This window comes from Muscardinus avellanarius (assembly GCF_963383645.1).
Source record: "Muscardinus avellanarius genome assembly, chromosome: 8".
Lineage (NCBI taxonomy): Eukaryota > Metazoa > Chordata > Mammalia > Rodentia > Gliridae > Muscardinus > Muscardinus avellanarius.
In genome coordinates, this window is record NC_137794.1 from 25,641,992 (window position 1) to 25,660,686 (window position 18,695).

Here is an 18,695-nt window from a genome sequence, read left to right on the forward strand (position 1 = left end):
TCATAATTACATTCAGTTTATGTAAAACAACCCTCTACTTTTTAAACAACAAATATACCCTGGCCAGTGATGACAAAAAGACCTACCCAGAGCTTTGTAAGTCTAATTACCTGGACATGTGGACATGATCTTTGATTTGGCTAAGTATTTTACCTATCACCTTCTTATTTTCACTATAAGAATTAAAATGTGATTTTAAACAAAAATACAGTGATTTGATGCTCTTCATATAAGCTCCTTTCAAAAGTATACCCCTTTCTTTAAATCTTATTGTCATCTATACAGTGAATAGAAAGCAAAAGAACATGAGACATGAGCAGCCCATCTGCTAATGAGCCAGGCTGAGAGGAGGTGAGAAAGTCAACAGGGAGCGGTCAGGGGCCTGGACAGACGCCAGGCCAGGGAAGCGGGTGGATGGCACTGTGCAACGAACTAAAAACTGGAAAGCCCGTGGTAGACGGTCAGACATCAGTAGAATCAAAGACAAAACACAACAGAAGTAGAGGCACCGCAGAGCCTTGAAATTCTTTGATTCCTAAAAACTAGAACAGGGCAGAGGCATGCTACATTCACCAGGGAAAAAAGAACTGGTAAGACCCAAAAAAGACCTCGAATTCATCATTCACTTTGCATTAAGAGAGCAGGGCCCAGCCTCTGCATTATAGAAATGGCTTTGATGCACTCTCTTCCTCTTTCTCTCTCTCTCCTACTGCTGTTCAGCATGAGCTCGGTCCCAGACTGCTGTTACTAGGTAACCACTCCACATCTGAGTTCAGAAGAAAAGCTTAAAAAAAAAAAAAGCAATCTGACGGAAATCAAGAAAATGAGAAATTTTAAAATATCAAATAGAAAAATTCCTCAAATAAATAACATATCAAGAACAGCAAATAGTTTCAAAGTGATGGATCACAGTCACATCTTTTAGGGATGATTTAAATCCAGAAAAAGTGAAGTCTTAGATAACAGCAGCATCAGCATCAAAATAAATGAGTTTAACATTTAATAAAAGAGATACACACAGAATGTTACTTAAGGTAATGTGAATACAGAAATATACAAGACTCTAATATGGGTTTTAAAATACAATGTTTTGAGGAAACAATATGCTAGAGGAGGTAGAAGAAGAAAGACAAAAAAAATACTTAGGAGAGACAACAAAAAAGAGAGAAAATAAGCCTGACCCTTCATTCATAACATGCGTATGTCTTTAAAAAAGAATTAATGTTATTCACTGAGCATCAACAATGTACAGCTTGCCGTGGTTTGTTGTTAGTGAAAGGCTCTATATTGCTGTACGGCACTAACACAGATTAGCCTCAGTGGCTCCAAAGAGAACAAGGTCAGGGTCAAAGTCATGGTGGAAAGAGAAGCTTTTTAATGTTCTGTGGCCTACAAACTGGACCTTCTAGTATGTTTTAAGAAACATATTAGAAAACATTTGTAACAGAGAAACCAGACACACCCCTCTCACACATACCCCAGGTAAAACATTTCTGAGGGTATCTTCAACATAGTTTCCATCATTTTTCCTTATGATATTCACTCCACCAAGCGGTACCTGTTCTCCACCCTTCACCAACAGCATCTCCCCCTGTACACGCAGCATCCAACACCGCCTTCTTTTCAGGCCCCCCAGTCCCCTCTCAAGATGAGGCCACACTTCATCTGCACTCCCGCATTCCACCTGCTTCAGATGTATCTCTCTCTTGCTTGCATTATAGTTAGCTACTTATTTATTTGTCACTCACAATAAGTAACAAACTTGATACAGGCTTTATTCTCCTTCAGACCTTCTTGGCAGCTTGCAGAATATCTTGCAATGAACATACTAAGAAAATCAGATTTCTTATCTAAAAGCAGGTGGCTACACTCTGGCCACAGTACATGGTCCCTGTTCAAGGCAGGGCTCAGCTTACAGGTGAGCCAAGCATGGCTCTTGTGTCCTGGGAGGCATCCTGCCTTCTCTCTCCTCTCCCTTTCCACGCTGCCTCGTCTTTGCCTTGCCTGACCAGAAGCTCTCCAGGCACTGTGTCAGTGTTATCATTGCTAACTACTGACAAGGATATAGGCTGGGGGGGGGGGGCGGGTGTGATGGTAGAGTGCTTGTATAACATACATGAGGCCCTGGGTTCAATCCCCAATACCTCCTACACACACAAAGAGATAAAATAGAGCAGCTTCACTCTAACTTATCCAAGATAATCTAAAATATATGATACAGTAGTCCTCTGTACCCATGGGTTCTGTACCTATGGATCCAACCAGTCATGAATCAAAAATATTTGGAAAAAATGCCAATGTCTATACTGACCATATATGGACATTTTTTCCTTGTCATTATTCCCTAAACAATAGAGTATAACAAATATTTACCTAGTGTTTACATTAAGTCATCTAGAGATGAGCTGTAAGATACGGGAGGATATTCATAGCTTATATGCAAATACTACTCCACTTCATATAAAGGACTTGAGCATCTGCAGGTTCGAGTTTATTGGTTGGGGTGCGTGTCCTGTAGCCAAACCCCAAGGGAGATCACGAAAAACTGCTGTGGCACGTAGTGTGCATTGCTGCTGTCTTTATCACCGGCGCTTACAACAAAACTGTGAGCACCGAAGCACAAAGCAACAACACACCAGGTCTAAAGTCACGCTGCTGAAGATGTTATTTTTAAATGGCCAAACTTCTAAATATTTAGCACATTTTGATATTATGTCATTATCTTCACCATCTTACCTTTTCCCCTTTGTCTCCCACAATGCCAGTGATGCCTCTTAATCCTTGAGCTCCCTGGAAATGTAAAAGAGAAAAGTAAATTATTTTAGTTAAAGCATACTTTTTAAAATCTCATCATAGAAGCTGATCCAGAGGAAAGATAACTAAAAGTATCATAACTAAAAGTAACACTAAGAAACAGGGATCTCTGATAGACACTCTTGGCTGAGAAAGAGAAGTCCAAGAATTCAGATGGTAAAAACATTCTACAAAATTCTGAGGACATAGAAACCTTGTGTCAATTAACCTGGCAGAATTATTAATGACCAAAAAAGTCCAGATCATGAGCATAAGAGGAATGGTGATAATATACCTGACTTATCTTGTATACAGAACAGACAGCCATTCCCACCTCCTTCATGGTTCGTCACGTAACTTCACATAACTTAAACCTTGGAAGAACTTTTTGCCAGCAGTGTATGCCACCAAGGTTGTAGGTTCCAGGCTAGCTCACAAAAGCTGGTGCCCTGGTAGTCGAGCTGGGTTTCCATCACCAGGTGTGGTGATGGTGCACCAGACCATTCCTATAATAAAGGCATTCTAAATTTCAGCTCGGGTGGAAGGAACTCGTCTCACCTCGCCTCAGACACAGCAGTGGATCATTCTAACAATGAGTGGAGAGAGGTGATTTCTAGGATTTTCTTTTTTGAAACGTGGCCATTCTGGACTCTCGGGACCCCCAGCAGGAAGGCTCCATCAGTACACCCTGTAAAGTGTGACCTCGCTGCCTCCCTAAGAGCAACTGTGCGTGAATGCTCCCCAAGGAAAGCCCTTGACCCCCTCCCACATCGGCCCAGAGTGAGTTGCTCTAGGCCAATCATTTTCCTCATCTCCTCACTCAGGTTAAGTCCTCGACCAGTTCCTCTCGTCCAGGTCAGTCGCAAGTCCCATGTATCAGTCAGGAAGGACCCAAATTCAAGGAAGATCCAGCTTAGGCTATCCACTTGGGATTTCAAATGAAATATGGCCATATCAAATTAAAATGCTCCTTCTGTGTAGCCCATTTTCTGACACTGAAGGTCATTCTACACAAAGAATTTAAAAACTATTTGGTGAATCACAGTAGCCTCAGACTCCCAAGTACAGTCTCCAGACGGGAGTACTTTGAGGGACGGAGCTTTGTAGAAATAGGCTAAGAAGCTCATTTTTAAAAATCTGATATTACTTTATATTGTGCATACATACTTAAAAAGTGGAAATCAGTTCACTCTACAGATATATCTTCACATTCCTGCTCCCAAAGACGGGAAGGTCAGCAAGCACTTTCAGTGTCTCCCAGTGGGCCATCTGAGCCATGCCGCCTCTGCACAGATCCTCAGCTCACGAAAACACTTCCCGGAATGTTGTTAGCTAAAGCCTTTCCTGAAGCCCTTGAGAATGGCTTTTTAAAAAAAAACCTTAAATCCCAACCAAGTTTTCATCAGATCAAAACAGCAGACTGCTTTTACTCTGTTCAGTCACTATCTCCCACCCGTGAAATGAGTCCAGCTCTTTATTGCTTCATATCAAAAGCTCAGAGGAGGCAGGCCTCTGGAACTAATGCCCCAGGCTCCTCCAGAATTCCTGCAAGTCCTCCAGTGGCCTAAAAGCAGAGTCCATTTCTTCCAGATCTGACTTGTTTCCTTCAGCTTGATTTCCCTTAAGCTCTAGGTAAACTAATTTGCACAGCTCCCTGAACCTTTTCTGAAACAGCCAGTCCTGTGGGAAAGAGCAGTACAGACAGCCTGTGTCTGTCTTCCCCAACTCTCTGCTAATGGTCCCCAAGCTTGTCTTTCACAGAGGCTATACCTTGGCTAACTTCAGTGTTCAACAAATTTTCTACAGTTATTTTCATAATTGTTATTACTCATTTTGACAAATAAATGTATAACAACTTCACTCTTGTATACTGCAAAAGTAATATAAATTCTAATTTAACAAAAATTTAAAATTATTCTAATGCCGTTGCATATTATTGAAACAATCTGCTAAAGAATAAGGGACTAACTTTTTTATTAGAAGCCATGATTATGAGTAATTAAGAATGTTCTAATTATAAGAATTACATTCAGTAGTGAGCTACATTAATCCAGTACACTATATACCTATGACATATTCAGGATATATGAATTATTCATATCATTTGATAGCATTTAACATAAAAGATAATATCTGTGTGATTTCAGAATTCCTGGCCCTGGAGTCTACTAAATGAATGTATGTAAAGTTTTTCTGTTAAAAAAAGTATTTGAATGTATGATAGAAACCCTTTCTTATTTCAAAAAAAAAAAAAGTGTTTATCTCCCAATGCTAGTATGGTAGGAAAATAGAGAACATTGTGTTAATATAAAGCTGTTGATCCAAATACTAAATAAAAAAATATTCCAAAGCTCCCAGTGGGGTGGCACATGCCTGTAATCCCCATCCTTTGGAGGCTGAGCCAGGCAGATTGCAGGTTTGAGGCCAGCCTCAGTAATTTAATGAGGACCTCAGTAACTTAGCAAGACCCTGTTTCAAAATACAGTAAAGCTGGCCGGGCGTGGTGGTGCATGCTTGTAATCCCCCCGTGCTTGGGAGGCAGAGACAAGAGGATCACGCAGGTTCGAAGCCAGTCGCGCTGGATTAGAAGACCCTGTTTCCAAAAATAAAATAGGTCTGGGAGTGTAGCCCGGAGATAGACGGGCTTCCAGGAACCCCAGTACCACCAAAAAAATATATATATATATACTTCAGTGTTCAACAAATTTTCTACAGTTATTTTCATAATTGTTATTACTCATTTTGACAAAAAAAAATGTATAACAGCTAGAGGTGTATCTCAGAGGTAGAATGCTCCTGGGTTCAATCTACACACAAAAAATTCCAATAATTAATCTTAAAATGTGTGCAAATCCTACACAAATATTTTTTTTAAATACTTTACTGGAGCCGGGCGTGGTGGCGCACGCTTGTAATCCCCGTGCTTGGGAGGCAGAAACAGGAGGATCGCACAGGTTCGAAGCCAGCCCCACGCGCTGGCTTAGGAGACCCTGTTTCCAAATAAAAATGTAAAAATAGGTCTGGGAGTGTAGCCCGGAGGTACAAGGGCTTCCAGGAACCCCAGTACCACCAAAAATAAATAAATAAATAAATAAAATACTTTACTGGAGGTCCTTGAGCGCCAACTTCTCCCAGTTCTCCCTGGTCACCTTCTTCACCCTGAAACAACAGAGAAAAGCACTCTAGTAAGTGTTCTACTATGCTTTCTTAGATTATTTTATATGGCTCGTCTATACTAATTGTAGAATATTCAGAGAAGAAAGAAAGAAAATACAGAGAAGTATACCAATTAAAGTCACCCAAACCCTACCTTTCAACTATAAACACTAATAATATATTTTCAAAATTTTTCTAAAGAGAGGGAAAGAGGAGGAAGTGAGAGAAAGGAAAGAAAATGTGTGTTCTCATGTCTTAGTGTATGTGAGTGTGTGTGAGTGTGTGTGTGTATTAGGGAAATGTGATAATAATATACAAACCTTTCCATAAGTCATATGACTTTTAAATTATTTTTTACATTTTAATTTGTCTTATTACAATTTTTCTACCATATACATTTTAATGTATTTAAATCAATCTTTTCTTTAAAGAGTTATAGCCTTGATTGCACTCACAGAAAAACCTTTACCAACCCCCAAACATGTAAATATTAATTTATATTCTTCTTTTAATAATTCTACAGTTTAATTTCTGGCATAGAAATCTTTAATTATTAGCATTTATTTTATGTAAAAAAGTAGGAAATACATCTTTTTTCTGGTAATTAGTCACTTATTCCAATATAATATTTGAAGGGTAGATACTCTCCCACAGATTGGAGAGTTCATTAACATATACTAACTCACTTGGCTCTAGGCTTCCCATTCTGCTCTGCTGCTTTGCTTATGACAGTGCAAATACTATCTCATTTTTGTTATTGAAATTTCATAACACACTTTCATCTTAGGTAAAGAAAATTCCCTTACCTTCATTAATCATTTATAGTCACTCTTTAAGATTTTTCTAAATGTTTACTCTTCTAGATGAACTTTAGAATCACTGGGAAGACGGTCACAAAAATGCTAATTGTTTAACATTAGGACTACATTAAATCTTTCTATCTCACAAGTCAGTGTATCTATTTAGTTAAACCTCTTTCTTTTTACCTTCATGGGAAAAAAAAAAAGTTTTGTTCTTTTCTTCATAGTAGGCTTTAACGTTTCTTAAGTTTGTTCTAAGGCATTTTTTTATTTGGTCACTAGTGCCAATGGGATCTTCTTCCACCATATTTTCTAATTATTGTTTTTTTATGTTTTGCTATTTTAAAAACTTTGATATGTCTTAAAAATGTTAGAATATTCCAAAATAGATATCTATCTCCTATCTCTTATAGAGAAATTACTTTATAGACTCTGAAAAAAAGTTAGTTTCCCTCAAAGATTTTACTTTCTTATAACAGATATAGAGTACTCTACACTTTCTGTAGTAACAGGTATCTTAAATCACAAAGTTAATCATAAGAAAAATGCATCTATAACATTATATACATAATATTAGATTAAAATCCATTTCTAATCTCATAATTCTATATTTCAATTTACTCATTTTCTTACTCCATAGACTATACTTTAGATATTTTTATACACAAACAAAAATAACATATAAAAATTTAACAGCAATGTTAATGTAGAACATTTAGGTGTATAATGAAAAGGACTAGGTTATGTCTATCATCTATACTTGACTTTTAAATGAAGTATGAAAGTTTTCCATATTGGTTTTAATCTCATAATTACATTCAGCTTACATTCCATTAAGACCTGAGATTGACAGCATGAAGAAGGAGGCCCAGTTGGGAAGCCAGTGAATTCACTAGTTCATGGGGTGGATAATCATCACATGTGCATAAGTAAATGCTACTTGCTTTTTCCCTACAGCACTATAAAGCAAGCTACAAAAACAACAATTGATGTGTCTGCTGCAATTTTTCCTTAGTTTAGTATGGAGTAATTCCATGGATTCTCCATAAACTTTGGAGCAACATATTTGAATTAAATATTTAACCTGCAGTTGAAAAACACATGCCTAACCAATAAACACAAGTTGAAAATGTCAAATTTAGAATTAGTCATTTATTATAATTTTACTGAAAGATTTTTAAATACATACTGATCCTCCATATGACATTGCCAATACCATAGTTTAGTCAACTGAAATTACACTGTTCATTCCTATGTTCATAAACAATTTTTTAAAATCTTCATTAGCTAATTTGATTATTAAATTCAAATGCAAACTTCAGGCCTCAGGCTTTTTATTGTTCTCTCGGTTTTACCCTCAGCCCACCCCCTAGCCCCTTGCAGTTCATTCTTCAATGGGCTACTGTAATGCTATCTTCCTTCTTATATCAACTTTCATAGAAACCACTTAGAGTTTGAAGTAACACAAAATATGAAATTAAGACTTCCAGAAAGATGGCGACTGAGAAAAGCGGGGCTTAAGAGCCAAGCTAACAACCAATCTCTATTACCACAAAATCAGCGCCTTTCATAGCCAGAAAACACCATCACCAGAGAAATAAAAAATTGTAACTACAAGGGACAGAGAAAAAGAGGGCTGGAAAAACAGGACACCAGAAAGAAACCAGATCGCAGTGCTGCGGCTGGAGCTGCAGTGCGGAGTGGTGGGCACCATCTTTCCTTGCAGCACCAGGGCCCAGAGAGGAGGGGAACTCATAACGGAGCTCAGAGCCAAAGAGGAGATACGCCGGCCTCACGCCCGAGGACGCGGCAGCAGCGCCTTACTGCCGGAGGCAGCGGCGAATTCACCAGACGGCACCAGAACAACACACTCAACAGCCCACCAGGCTCCAGAGAGGAGCGGTGGACAGTGAGCCGAGGTGAGCCGCTGCAGATCAGCCGGGCGGGATTCGGCAGATTTTTCGGCGCAGTGAGCATCTAAAGCTCCCAGTGGCTGGGATCAGCACACGCTGCAGGGACTCAGAGCAGAGCTCAAAACCAGAGAAGAAATACGCCAGCCTCACGGCCGAGGGCATGGCAGCGGCACCATATTGCCACCGGCAGCAGAATTCACAGAGTCCACTACGGCTCCATCTGCGTACTCAACAGCAGTGAGTCAAATTGCGGGCCCCAGAGGAGAAATCCCAGTACTGACTCACAGGGACTTGACCCAGTGGGGGAGTGGCGGTGGCAGAGATATCACACCATAGGAGAACGCCCAAACAGGCACTCCCCATAATCTAAAGCAGCCACTATTGACTCCCTGGGTCTGAGACTCTGCGATACAACCCAGTAAAGGAGTAGTGGGAACTGAGATACCACAGACTCGAGATCCAGAGCACCTTAAATAAAGTCACAGTGACCCAAGGGAAGAACCCAGAGAAGGCACAAACTTCCGAAATTATTAGAAAGAGGAATAACAATGGAGCAATGAATGCCCACAACCCCACAACTTCAGAACCTGATAACACAGAAATTCAGAGATTTCTAGAAGATCAAATCAGGAAAATAACTGTAGAAATAATAGAGGTGCTTCGAAAAGAATTCAGAGAGAGCCAAAAAGAGATAAAGGATGCAATTAATGAAGTAAAGGCCTCAATTCAAAGCATGAACAACCGATTAGACCACATGGAGAACAGAATCTCGCTCTTAGAAGATGATCATTCCAAAAATGAACGCATAGTTTCTAACCTAGAAAAAAATATCCGACAGCAGAAATCTGACATTGAAGAAATATAGGTTCATTTTAAGAGAGCTAATCTAAGAATAATTGGAATAGAGGAGGGAAAAGAAGGTGAAACCAAAGGGATCAACAATCTCTTCAAGGAAGTAATAGCAGAGAATTTTCCAAACACAGAGCAAGAGATCGATACACAGGTCAAGGAAACTTATAGAACTCCGTTTAGACAGGATCAGAGAAGAGGATCCCCACGCCACATAATTGTCAAAATGACCAATGTGGAAGCCAAGCAGAGAATCTTAAAGGCAACAAAAACAAAGGGCCAAGTGACATTCAGAGGCAAACCAATTAGAATCACTCCAGACTTCCCAAACCAAGTCATGAGAGCCAGAAGGGCTTGGAGTAACATATTCCAAACTCTGAAAGAAAACAACTTCCTGCCAAAAATTTCCTACCCAGCAAAACTTTCTATCAAATTAGATGGAGAAATAAGAAGCTTCCATGACAAACAGAAACTGAAGGAATTTATGTCTTCAAAACCAGCGTTAGAGAAATACTCAAAGAGATTAACTACAAAGAAGAAATAGGTAACACACACCAGAACTGGAGAAACAAGATTTTCCATGCAACAGACAACTAAGATTGGCTATCTTTGGAGATTCATTATTTATGTTAGTCTTTTACCTATTTCTAAATTGTATTGTTTGCTTTTATTGTTGCCAATTTTTAGGATTTCTAGTTGGAATATTAATATACCTTCAGATATAGCATTTGGAAATATTTTATCCCATTCTATCAGTAACTTTTAACTCTGTTTACATTGTCTTTGGATATACAATATTTTTTTTATTTTTTATGGAGTTTGTATACCCTTCTGTTGCCTGTGCCATTGAAATCCTATCCAAGAAATCACTGCCAATTTCAATGTTGTGAGGTTTTATGACCCAGATTTTCTTCTAAAAGTTTATAGTCTTAAGATTTATATTTAGGTCTTTTATCTATTTTGAGTTAATATTTGTATATGGAATTAGGTAAGGGTCCAATTTTATTCTTTTTCATGTAATTATTATTTTTCAACAATATTTAGTTAAAAGATTATTATTTCCCCCACCAAATGTTTGTGGAAACCTTGTCAAAAATAACTTGACAATATATGGAAGAATTTATCTCTAGGCTTTTATTTAACTCCAATGGTTTATATATCTGCCTTTAGAACAGTACTACACTGTTTCAATTATTGTAGCTTTATGTGGTTTGAAATCAGAAAATATATATCTTCTAGCTTTGTTCTTTTTCGAGATCATTTTGGGTATCTAGAGTCTATATTTCATATTAGGATAGATTTTTTCTGAAAAATAAATATATAAATATATGATAGTTTCACCTAAAAAAAAAGAAAAAATATTCTCTGGTAAGAAAGAAAGCAAAAAGAAATATTGAAATGTTATCTTTAAGTTATCAAAAGCTTGGTATCAGACAAATGAAACTGTTATGTGAGATTATCATTTTTAATTTTGGATAAATTGCTATAATACTAGATGTCAACCACTAAGCCAAGCACGGAAAGGAGGGATGGGGAGGGAATAAGGGTGGGGATCGGGTGGGGGCTGACTGGGTGATGTGTGCATGTATGTCTACAAAAGTTTTTTTGTATCCCACTATGATGTATGAATACAGTGCACCAATAAAAAATTTAAAAAAATTAATACAAAAAATGTGAAATTAACTAAAGAAATTTTAACAACGTTCAATGAAAATGTGGAACAATTACCTAACACCAAAATATGTACAATTTTCCCACTGAAAACCAAACTGAATTTGAGAAGCCTCATAACTAACTTGTTTAGATATCAAAAAAAAGTAGTTTCATGGAAAGAGTAAAAAAATACCCTGATTGTCAGCTCCATCCACAAACCCTATGCCATGAGGGAGTGAAATTTCCCCCAGAAAAGAGTCACCAAGAGGAGGAGAAAGAGAAGCAGAGCAATGGAAGTAACAGAAGTCTACTATATTTGCTTTACTGCACATACTACCTCAGGAATATCTTTTGCTGTAATTTTGATTCTTGCACATCTTTTTGTGGTTAACTAATATTCTATGACTAAATCATATTTAATTTATCCAGTCCCTTGTAATTGGACCTATTTGTTTCATTTCTGTGCCCCCAGAATTTAGAATGAACCCTGGTACAAACCAGGTTCTTACTAAATACTAATTTAATTTTCAAAATCATAAATTTTAATATTTAGTAAGAAAAAGGTCATACAGAGAAATTTCCAGAGTGTTCACTTTTTTTCTATTTTGCTACAATTTGACATTGGGAATCCAGCTGTTACATTCCAGATAAATAAAATGCCTTAACTATTCAGAGACTTAAGATAAAATGTCCAAACTGTAATAAGGTACAGAAACTTGTCCTGTTTTTTTCTGATTATGTGAGGTCATTCAACAGCCTGATTCTAGCTAAGGAGTCTAAGGATACTAATGCTTGAAGACATTACTAAATTGCCTATCTAGCTATTTCCTTGCAAAGAAAAAGAACAGTCTTTTGTCACTATCCAACAAAGGTTTAGAAGGGCATGTCAACAAAAAAGTCTGGAAGATCTGCATTAATAAGAGTTTGACTTTAAAAAATGTGATAAAATTTACTAAGACAGACTGTCCACTATGCAGGAGGTAAAATGCTTAGTCATTTAAAGATGATTAACTCTAGTGGATGAAACAATGACACATTTAAATGCTTTAAATCTCAGCCTTGGCTTTTCTGCAGAGCAGGCCAACCCCAGTTCAAATAGTGCTATAGATCCCATGTTTCTATCCAAATAGTAACAGAAGTTATCATTAACCTCCAGCTGACTCAGAATCTAGGTTATATTTAAATGAGGTCAGAAATAAACAGATAAATTATTTCAGAACTTGAGAAGTTATAAGCCAATTATAGCTTCTCTGTTGACTAGTCTTAATCACACTCGTCATAAAATTTTACAAATATCTTCAAATTTTATCTTACAGAGTAGAACAGCTAGTTGAATGCTTGACTATTATAAGCAGTAAGGGGAAATGCTGAATGTGATTGATTTTAAAAAGAAAGAAAAGGTAGCCACCCGGAAAAAAGGCGACAGTGTCTAGAACTAGGTTTTGATTTTTTGTTTTGTTTATAATTGAACAATTTTAGAATATTATGCTTAGTCAGAATTCTAATGTATCTACTGAGAACACATCAAGAATTACTGAAAGAAAAGGATAAGGTGAGATATATATGATTTTCTATCCCTTATAATTACTTACAATGAGAGTAATCACTACGTCCTAGTCACAATTTACCCACTAAATTCTCATTTTCTTTACCTTGTGTCCTTGTCTTCCTGGTTCACCAATTTCTCCTTTAGCTCCTTTGTGACCCTAACAAATGCAAAAACAAATAAAAAATATAAGTTGATAAAATAGTATTACTTTTGGCACAAAAGGTGGCCAGAAGGCTCACAAAATCACTCTGCTTTGCTAGGATAATATACTATTCAGAAAAGGTTTATGTCACCAAAAATTACTGCCTTAAGTGACCTCATAGCATTATGTGTATTACATGATTGCTATATATAGTAAATGTCAGTCATGGTTATATAGGAAAACACCATCCTAGAATAGCAAATGCTTCAGCACCCAGTTCAGCAACACAATTCATTGATACCTGCTTTCTGCTCCCTGCCTTCTTCCCTGAGTTGGGTTAAGAGTTTTAAGTCTTCTTCAGGATCAGTGACTTAACTTTCAGAATGACAACCCCTGAGACACTCACTTCGCTGTCCCCTGCCCCCAGGCCGCTATGAAAACATGCTTCCTGGAGGTGGGAGAAGGGCCCGGGTAAGAAGTGCATAACTTTCTGCCTCTTCCTGTATAAAACTATAAATGCAGAGAGAAAGCACCAAGGTGCAGCAAGCGAAGGCTATGGAGCGCAGGAAGAAGGGCGTCTTTTCTTGTCTGGCCACCTGTCCCAGGCACATGAGCACTGTGGGCCGTGCCTACCGTAAAGTCCACTGTGAAACAAATCTTCCCAAATCAAGTCTGGCAGAACTTTAGCCCCTCGCAATTCCTTTTTAAATATACTTTTATTGGTGTATTGTAATTTCACATCATAATGTAGTTCAGAGTGATAGGAACATACATGCACACAGCACGAGGCGAGCTCCCCCGCCTGCCTCCCCTCTCCCTCCCCTCCCCCATACATGGCATCAAGATTGGCACTGATAATTTTGTATGTGTAATAGTGTCAGTGGAAGTGTTTCCTTCATTAATTCTCTCTCTCGCCACCACCTCCTTCCTCTACACCCCTTCCCTGGCTCCACGGGGGTTTCTTCTCCATTATGTAAAGCCTCCCTGCTATCCTGATTTCTCCTTAGCTTCTACATATGAGAGAAAACATATGACCCCTCACTTTCTGTGACTGGCTAGTCTCAGTTAGCATAATGTTCTCTTTTGAATAACAAGACACAAACCCAGACCCAAATCATCCACTCTTGAGGGAACCCACCAAACTTTATGAGAAAATCAGTGCTCTGGGGACTTCTAGACCATAGCAGAACCCCAAGGTCTGGAACTTCTCAGACTCACTAAAGAAGAAAAGTCACGCACCCCAATATCTGGCAGTTATTTACTTGTGTACAGTGGCCGAGTGAGAGAAAAATATTTCCAGGAAAATCTCTTTTTCTGTTTATTTTTTAGTTTTTCTGATTTTGTTTTAACCAAAATAGCCTCAACTACGGTACAGTCTCCTCCCCACCACTGTCTTCCTCTACAAGAGGCAAATTTCTGGCCCTTGATTTGGTGTTCTCAAGTCTCCCAATCCCATGGACTTTACTGGCATTTCTTTCCTGAACAACAGAGACAGGCTAAATTAAGCACCTCTGTCTCTGCAGGACACCTGCCAAAGGCATCGGCTGGTATTTCCAGGCTGAACACACCACACACTGGGCCACAGAATGAGCCAACACAGACTTGACTGATCCATGCAAGGGAGGCCAGTGGAGTAAAGGCTCCATTTTCCCTCCCCACCTCCCTGTGGATAATACTCTTGAAAATAATAAAATTATTTCCTTACCCTCATGCCTGGTATCCCTGGATATCCAGAGCGACCTGGTGGGCAGGAATTGGGACACTGCCAGAGAGAGAGAGAGAGAGAGCATAAACCAGCACCCCCACTTGGTGAAAAAGTAAAGGGTTTTTGTTGTTTGTTTGTTTGTTGTAGTACTAGGGGTGGAACCCAGGGACATTCTACCTCTGAGTTACACCCCCAGCCCTATTTTATTTTTTTCTTTGAAACAGGGTCTCACTACGTGGCAGAGGGCCTCACTAAGTAGCTGAGGCTGGCCGCCAACCCGTGATCTCCTATCTCAGTCTCCCAAGTACTGAGATTAAGTGTGGAGCACCACGCCCAACTAAGTTAAACTTTTTAAAGGATTCCAACTATAACCCAAAGACAGCTATAGAAATTAACTGTGGCTGTCCCTTCCTCCTTTTTTATTTTTAATATACTTATTGATACATCCTAGGGAAGTTCAAAATGATACAAACATGCACACACAGCCTGGTGTCCCCTCCAGCTCCCACCCTGCTGTCCGCCCTCCTCCCTGATGAGTGAAGTCGGTAGCGCTACCTTCACAAAGGGCCATAGCATTATTTGGACTGTTCGCTTCATCAATTCTACCTTTCCCCTCCCCACCTCCTTCCCTCAGTCCCCTTGACTAGTCTACTGGTCTCGCTCCTCATTTATGTGAATTCCTTTTTGTCTGTTATTTCATCTTTAAACTCAGAAATATTTCCATCTCTCAAAAAAGTCTGGGGAATATAACAAATACCCTCCCATGTATTCACTATCCAGATTTAATAAATGTTAATATTTTGCCATAGCTATTTCAGATCTAACATGTTAGAGAAATAAAATGCTTCCAGATGGTGGGTTTTGCCATGACCTGACCTGTGTTCCTCCCCTCCCCGGAAGCAGCCTGGCCCGAGGCTCATATAGATGGCCAGGTACACTGAATGCAGTTTGCCATCATTATTTCACTATTAACCTATACATAAATATCTCCTAAGATAGGGGTGCTCTTGTGAAAAACATGTCTTACAAAGTAACGAAACTAGGAAAACAAAGCCACTTCTACAAGGAATCACTATTACAGTCAGAGCACTCCCCCTAAGTTCCACTGGGCTACAGACTTTCTGCCATCTGAGGAAAAGGAAAGCACAGGAGCACAGCACCTTCCAGACAGACCATTCATAAAGACAGCACATCTGAAGACTGTGAATTAAACTGTATTTTGTTTAAAGAAAAACATCTTACCAGTGGATCTCCATCATGAAAGCCAATTGTTCCCTAAAGTTAATAAAATATTAAAGTTAAGAATATAACTCAATAATTAATTCAAGACTACTAATAACAACATTTATTAGGCAAAAGAATAAGGTATTTGTTTCATAAGATACAAGGAAGAAACAGCAGTTTACAATATGCTAATATTCGTGTGTGTGTGTGTGTGTGTGTGTGTGGTACTGGGGGTGGAACCCAGGGGATTTTCTACCTCCGGGATATAATCCCAGACCTTTTTTATACTTTATTTGGAAACAGGGTCTCACTAAGTTGCTGAGAGCCTCACTAAGTAGCTGAGGCTGGCTTCAAACCTGTGAAATCCTCCTGTCTCAGCCTCCCAAAGCACTGGGATTACAAGCATGTGCCACCACACCCGGCAATATGCTAATATTTTAAAAATCTGACTCATAAAAAATAAAAAAACCTGACTCATAAACATATTCCTTTTGGAGATCCTTAAACTGCAGTAGATTGGTTTTCTTATGGAATAAAAGAAAAATGAAATGTGAGGCAGATTAGGAAAAGATAAAACACTTAAATGTAAATTTAAAATATGGATTACCTCCTACCTAAACTCCTATTTTTAGTGTGTGTGTGTGTGTGTGTGTGTGTGTGTGTGTGTGTGTGTTGTCTTGGAGATTGAACCTGGGGTACTCTACCACTGAGCTATACTCCTATCCCTCTTTGTTTGCTATTTTGAAACAGGGACTCACTATGTCACTGAGGCTGGTCACAAACCTGCAATCCTCCTGTCTCTGCCTCCCAAATACTGGGATTACACATATGTGTTACCACATCCTGCTTTATTTTTTTTTAATTTGTTACTGTGAAAATCTTTGTAACAACTAGTTCACTTGAAAAATGGTTCTTTTATGTATGTTAAAGTTTTTTGCATTTAAGAAATCACAATGTCAAAGGACTTCAAATATAGCAAGACTTGCTTTGTGAAAACTACCTCTCAAATTATCATGATTCCTCTACTTTTCTGGCCTTAAGCAGAACCATACCATGAATGGATGAAAAACTGGTAGCCACGTTGAGGAGTGTCAAAACATAGGACTCTAGAAAGAGGCACTTCTGTTTTCAGCTCTCAGATTTCTTCCATCCTGACTCTCAGGCACAAAGAGAAATTCAAGTTGCAAATTACTCACACTGGGTCCTGGAGGGCCTGGAGGGCCAGGTGGTCCTCTTCTCCCAGGGTCACCCTAAGTCATTTGAAAAATCATGACATGGTGGTTATAAGGGTGCCAAAATACAGTGCACAAAACCAGCGAGGCAGGAGGGAATGGAATTACTAGAAACCCCTACAGAGCTCAGCCATGCTTAGACTTGCCACCAAAATTTAATTAGTTCCACAAAGCCAGAAGAATAAAGGAGTTCTAATCTCATCAAGGTATAAAACAAAACAAAGGGAGGCACAGAGGGAAAAAGTAAGGCCAATTCTTCTCTCAAGGACCATCATTTTATCTACTTTAAAAACACTGAAAACCCTGTATCCTTTTCTAGTTGATCTGCAGAGGAGCTAGAGCCGCCAACACCGCTAGTGCCATCAGCTAATCAGAACAGAAGTGGGAGTTGATCTCTGCAGCACCCTGTTCTTCTCATCTGTTTCTACACTCTTACAACAAGCAGCAATACAAAAATGCCTAAATTCAAATAAGCCATTCAGATACAAATGGGTTCCAGCTACTCTTTTTTTGTGTGTGTGTGGTGGTACTGGGGTTCCTGGAAGCCCTTTCTACCTCCAGGCTCCACTCCCAGGCCTATTTTATATTTTTGAAACAGGGTCTCTTATGCCAGCGAGGCTGGCTTCAAACCTGCGTGATCCTCCTGTCTCCACCTCCCAAGCGCGGGGATTACAAGCGTGCGCCACCACGCCCGGCCTCCAGCTACTCTTACTACTGCATGTTTACTCTTGTCGTATTTTTCTTTAATTATTATTATCTTGTTTTGAAACAGGATCTCACTAGGTTGCTAAAAGTCTCTCTTCTTGCTGCGGCTAGTCTCAAACCTATAATCCTCCTGTCTCAGCTTCCCAAGTATGGAGATTACAGGCGGGCACCACCACACCTGGCATCTTGTCCTCCTAATATTCTACCATAAGAAGTCAAATGCATCTTACAGTGACTTTAAATATTCAATCATTTCATATTTGTTTGTTTGGTAAGTAAATTTGTGAATGGTAAACACATGGGATGAAGCAAAAAAGGTGTGTAATACTTGGCCCTTTCCCTCAGTGAGTTTACACTCACTTACCTTCTCATGATGTCCATATTTAAACATTTTTAAATGCTTACAGAATACCTATATGAAGCACTTTTAAAAATATACCTTTGTTGGTGCATTGTGATCACACATAACCATCAAGTTCAGAGTGATGGGAACATACGTGCACATAACACCTGGTGAGGAGGGAGGTTAATCTCTGCCTCCTAGACCCCACCTCACGGCCACCTTTCCCCAGGCATGACACTGAGTTGGCATTGATAATTTCATACAAGTACATAATGTTGATGGAAGTGTTTCCTGCACTGATTCTCCCCCGCCACTGCTCCACTGGGGTTTGTTTCTTCTCCCGTATCTGGAGTCCCTCTTGTAAGTTTCTCCCTAGCTTCCACACATGAGAAAAAATATATGAGCCTTCACTCTCTGTGACTAATTAACACTTTTAACCAGAAATTTGCTCTATGAAGTTGAGCTCCATAATGTTTAAATCTTTATTGTAATTATGTCTTAACATAAATGTACATGGTAATAACTTTCATCTATTTTTATTTCATGTGGAAAGTCTAAAACAAAAGCCCCCAAGTCCTAATCTTTGCTGATATCTATAAAATGGGGCCAACACTCCCTTACTTGACACTTA

The 18,695-nt window shown here is 39.0% G+C and overlaps 1 protein-coding gene across 1 annotated transcript in view; it reads right to left on the minus strand.

The window, feature by feature from the left end:
* Positions 1 to 18,695, minus strand: part of COL9A1 (collagen type IX alpha 1 chain) — a gene marked incomplete at both ends in the record, with an annotated part of 162,528 nt that overhangs the window by 43,024 nt on the left and 100,809 nt on the right. The window contains 6 exons of the mRNA XM_080700071.1: positions 2,737 to 2,790; positions 5,899 to 5,952; positions 12,817 to 12,870; positions 14,561 to 14,617; positions 15,803 to 15,835; positions 16,981 to 17,034. Coding sequence (XP_080556197.1) covers positions 2,737 to 2,790; positions 5,899 to 5,952; positions 12,817 to 12,870; positions 14,561 to 14,617; positions 15,803 to 15,835; positions 16,981 to 17,034 — 306 coding nt within the window. The remainder of the gene's footprint in view (positions 1 to 2,736; positions 2,791 to 5,898; positions 5,953 to 12,816; positions 12,871 to 14,560; positions 14,618 to 15,802; positions 15,836 to 16,980; positions 17,035 to 18,695) is intronic.